At 34.7% G+C, this 4,976-nt stretch overlaps 1 protein-coding gene across 1 annotated transcript; it reads left to right on the top strand.

Moving 5' to 3' along the window:
• The first annotated feature begins 1,154 nt into the window (after positions 1-1,154).
• LOC125673767 (uncharacterized) lies at positions 1,155-4,768 on the top strand. Its single transcript, XM_056157897.1, has 7 exons — positions 1,155-1,322; positions 1,519-1,755; positions 1,839-2,000; positions 2,643-2,834; positions 2,961-3,147; positions 3,923-4,137; positions 4,518-4,768. The coding sequence occupies exons 1-7, from the start codon at positions 1,277-1,279 to the stop codon at positions 4,655-4,657; spliced, it is 1,179 nt and encodes a 392-aa protein (XP_056013872.1). The 5' UTR covers positions 1,155-1,276; the 3' UTR covers positions 4,658-4,768.
• The last annotated feature ends 208 nt before the right edge of the window (positions 4,769-4,976 follow it).

Below are 4,976 nucleotides of genomic sequence, written 5' to 3'. Positions count from 1 at the left end.
CAGTTGGTTGCATATTTGGCTTTTGTCATGATCTCTTCAAGTAACTTCTTTAGCATTGTTGAAACTGTTCTCTTTAACTTTCCTTTAACGTGTCGTTTACATATTAATTGTAACTACGGGTACCATCAATGCGGATTTTATTAAACAACATCCATACTTCAAAGGAAGTCCCATTTTGTCGTATTATCAAGCAAATCTCTATGTCCGCGACGGGTGACTTTAGATAGCTTGAAATTCGATAACTTTTCATGGGATGGATAGCCGAAGTGGTATAGCGGCAGTTTACATTTATGCACCAGCTGCATGTTGGAATCTATAACTTGTGATCGTCATTAAGACTGCATAAAGTTAGCAGAAAATGCCAGAGACAAATAATAATAAGAAAATAAGTAGAAAAAAAATGGTATTCGAACCACATATATGCAATCTGGGCTTGTCCAAAACTTTTGTGAAACTGCCGCTATACCACCTCGGCTATCCATCCCATGAAAAGTTTCCGAATTTCAAGCTATCTAAAGTCACCCGTCGTGGACATAGAAATTTTCTTGATAATACGACAATAGTTATACACAAGAAGTTTTTTTTATAGAGTGGGTAAAGTCTCCATACTTCTATTTACAAAACTTATTACACTTGAACATGCACTAACATATTTTACTTCGTTCACAATGGAGACTTGGCCCCCTCCATATCAAAATCTGCTTGGAAAAGTAAAATTTACTGTTATTTTGTGCGTTTTTTGCGTATAGGTGTTTTTAAGTAGAATCTTTGAAATGGGCACATCAAAAAAGCAATTTTGGAAACTATGGATTGATTGTTTTAACTAGAATGCAAATCTTTCTTTTTCTGGAGAGTTTCAATTTTAACTTTGATATCTGTCTGTATCTGTCCCTCTGTGGGTTTTCGGCTCGATAAAGTAACCCATCTTCTTTAGCCTGTAAAAGAGGCCATGCAAGGGTTTTTTCAGTGATGTATTTTTATCATTTCTATTGAAAAGTATACACTGTAAGAATGCTTGTTTTCTTAGGTAGTAAAAAATCTCTATAAACACATTCTAAAGCTTCATTTCTGTAATATTCGAAGTGTGAATAATAAAATACCTTAATTCAATTATGAATTACATCCTTGAAATCCCCCTCAACCAAAATGCGCTTGTCAGCAAATTGTCAGCCCATTGTTACACAGCACGAGGCCGGGTATATATAAAAGGAGCGAGCGAGTGAGTGCGAGTACTTGAAGACAACAGGTGATTGAGATCGTATCAAAGAAGCTAAGCATGGAGTTCTTGAAAGTCCTCGTGGTTTTGTTAGTGGTATTTCACGGTAAGATATTTTGTAATTATATTTCCACAATTATATTTCCAGTAAGTGAAATGTATTCGAGTATCTTCGAGCTTTATATTTAGGGAAAATAAACCATTCGAACACGCACGAAATGTTGTGAACGTATTACCAGTATAGGGAAATTCAATCAGTAGAAGGAAGATTTTTGTGTTCAAATAAATTATTCTATTTTCAGATTCACTCTCGAAGCCTATTGGTTCTGAAGATGAGCTACGTGAGATTGTCGGGCAACTAGAGGGACTCGTATCAAGCTTACGACGGTATGTAGTTTATGGGGGTAAGCCCGAGTACTCGATGAATAGTATCGAACCATGGAGCGAGTCTACGCCAGAATCTCCAATCCCCGGTGCCAGAATGTTGGGAAAGCTACTAAGGCCATACTTCGGTAGTTTCCCAGATGGACCATACACATGTAAGGGCAAACTCTTTAATCCAAAATAAACATGCAAGACTTGAATGATAATTTATTCTTTATTGCATCCTTTTAATTCTTAGCGGAAATGACTTTAACACAACATAATATTGTGACAAAGTTGAGCGCATGGTACAGAACTGACCAAGTGATGTTCAGAGAACGGGCTTTTGTCATTATTGCGGGAGAGCTCTTGAATGCCCATTTCCAGTGCGCAACTACAAAACTCAACCAAGTAGTTTTCTGTAAGTATGGTATAAGTTACCTATTACTGATGCAAGTATTCCCTAAAATTAATTTACTGCATGAAAGTCACGTGGCGTACAGGTGAGAGAACGTGTATCTTACCTGCTCTATATGTCTTAGACGACTTCTAAATGATTTTTTAGCATTTCAATGAAAGATAAAAAAAAAAAAAATTACTGCATAATGCTCGTATAAAATTACGTTTTTCTGAATTGAAATCGCGCCAGTCTCATGGGACCAAAACATTGCCAACATTTCATTACACATTTTTCAGATATTCAAAAGTTGAATTGCTATCACGTGTGGAAATGCTTTACCTTTTCTTTTCAATTTTACCAAATCTAAAAGGAAAAATCATATGGAATAACGATAAAAAAAATTTAGAATCCCTACATGTACATAAAAACAATATAAAAACGGGGTATCGGTCGAAATTTTGGGATTAGTCGTGAGGTGAAATGTTTCGGGAATTTTAGATATACACTGTACATGTAAAACATAAAACTTCCCACCGATCCTAATTTTGAAGATAGTTATCGGAAACAAATTTTTTAAAGCCTAAATCATATTGCAATACTTTTCCATTCTAATGCTAAGTATCGGTCAAATCTACCTGAACATTGTATACATTTTTTATCTAGATGTTTTCAAGCACAAATTGCGTGAAATGACCAACAATGACCAGAACATGAACATTCGCGTGAGGGACATTCTACAGAGATGGGTAATGGATACGGCCACGGTGGATAATGTCGCCCAGGAAATTGTTTTGACAGCGCAGAGACATACCTACGGGGAGATCATTGATCATATTGTTTATTTCCAACTGGAAGGTACAGTGTATTTCTAAATCTTCGCAAATCTTGATATATATGAATATAAATATTGTACATGTATATTCAAATTAATATTTGAATGTAGTGTTATGTAAACCGGTCTCGTTACTAACAATGTTTCAGATATCGTGGAATTCCTTGGGAAAATGAAAATGTTCATGTGGAAGGCTGACCAGAATAAATGGTCTCCAGTCATTTTCGATGAGAAACTAAATCAACTTTTGACAGACAATGACTTTGTCTTTAAATGTCCGAGCATGAACGATCTACGGCGGTTCCACCAAGAAATTGCTAGCCGCTTTCATGAAAGGTATGCATGAATTTACACGCCCCTTTTTGGAATCGACTCCCCAACTATTACCAAATTTGTGATTCACGAGAAAATGGCTTTCTAATTATGTATACAATTGTCATGGAAAATACATTCAGGATGTACTCTACAGTCATAATGGCAGACTTCCTTTCAAAACATACGCGTAGATCAAAATATAAATATCAGCAATAGTTGTCTATACATTTTAATCACCTAGCTGAGTAGCTCACTAGGTTAACGCGATGACTACGAAAAATGTCAATGTATAATTTTTTTTATATCGCTCTGTAGATTTAGCATATTTAGACGAAGACAAATATTTCTAAAAGAAAACAAAGGTTGATATATCTCGCTATGCAAATACATTTTAAGACATTATATTTCATAAAATCATTATCAACATTGTGTTGCTGAAAACAATTTATATTCTACTATAAAATATTCTTGTACAAAAATCCTAGTCAAAGAAACAGATATTTGATTGTTTTAAATAATTTGTGTTTATTTACTATTATAAAGTATATATAGATATTGTATGAAGATTATCAATAAAAGAAAAAAACACGTTGACTACTGAACTGTAGATCGCGGGTTCGAATCCAGCAGGGGTTTTATATTTGCTTAATATTGCTTTCTACCAAAACTTACATTTTTTTTTTTTTTTACTAAAGTCAATTTGAAAGTTTTTAAGTTTCAAAAATAGTTGTACATATCCTTCTCTTTTCATCCATATCAAATTCTCTGGTGTGTCATACCTCAAATCTTCCAACAGGACTCGTGTTATCAAACCCTTAACGGAGATGGAGGCCTGGCTGAGGAAAACCCTACCTACCTACATGACTACAGACGCCACCCCCGCCATTACTGCCATCATTCAACTGTGCACGGACTACGTCAAATCGGCCATGTTCCGCTTCAAGGAGGTGGAGAACCACGTGACCACCGGAAAACCGGTTGACATCACAAACTTCATGTCTAGATATCTTGGTATGTATTTTGAAGGAACTTGTACAGGTAAATTTCTAACCATGGACCCAATAATGGGGAAATGCAAGTGATTGAAACAATAACTTTAAAAAATATGGTCCCAGCCAATTTTATAAAATTTCAACTACAATGTATATCTGTCGTCATTTGTTTCAATAAATGACATAATCACTTAACAATATTTCATCATAATAATAAGTCAGGTGTAAACCATTTGTATGTGCATATTTGTGCACTTATTGTTAATGAAAACTATTCCTGTGAAATATTTTACTTCGTAGCACACTGAGCATAATACTGACATATATTTGGAGTGAACTGGATTTTATTTCTCGTTAGACATTACTATAGTACTAATTTTAATGATTTTATGATTGCAGCACCACATCAACTCAAATATATGCAGTCCATCTTTGAATTCCTTAATACTGGAAATACAAACAATGGCATCAAAATGGAAGAATTTGGAAATCTCCGGCAATCCAACAGATGCACAGAATTAAACGGAAAATGTGAATAGACTCTGGGACATCGACAAGTGATGAAATACACAAACCGTGTGAAAAATAATGAACTATTTTGTAGTGCTTTCAAAAACTTGATTTCAAAAATAAAGTTTAAAAATGCCAAACGTGTTATTAAGTTTTAAGACGAATGCAGCATTGTCATTTCAACTACGGAGTGCGGGTGAAGAGGTAAATTTTTACTCCCAAAGAATGACCGTGAAAAAAATAAACATGGAATAAATTTGGTAAGAGGAGCAGCAGGAACGATAACTCTGGGTAAATGACCTAAAAACCTGTATCAATTCCTTTAAAATAAATCAATCTGCTAACAAA

Source organism: Ostrea edulis, chromosome 3, assembly GCF_947568905.1.
Source record: "Ostrea edulis chromosome 3, xbOstEdul1.1, whole genome shotgun sequence".
NCBI classification, from domain to species: domain Eukaryota; kingdom Metazoa; phylum Mollusca; class Bivalvia; order Ostreida; family Ostreidae; genus Ostrea; species Ostrea edulis.
This window is presented reverse-complemented; position numbering and strand designations above follow the sequence as displayed.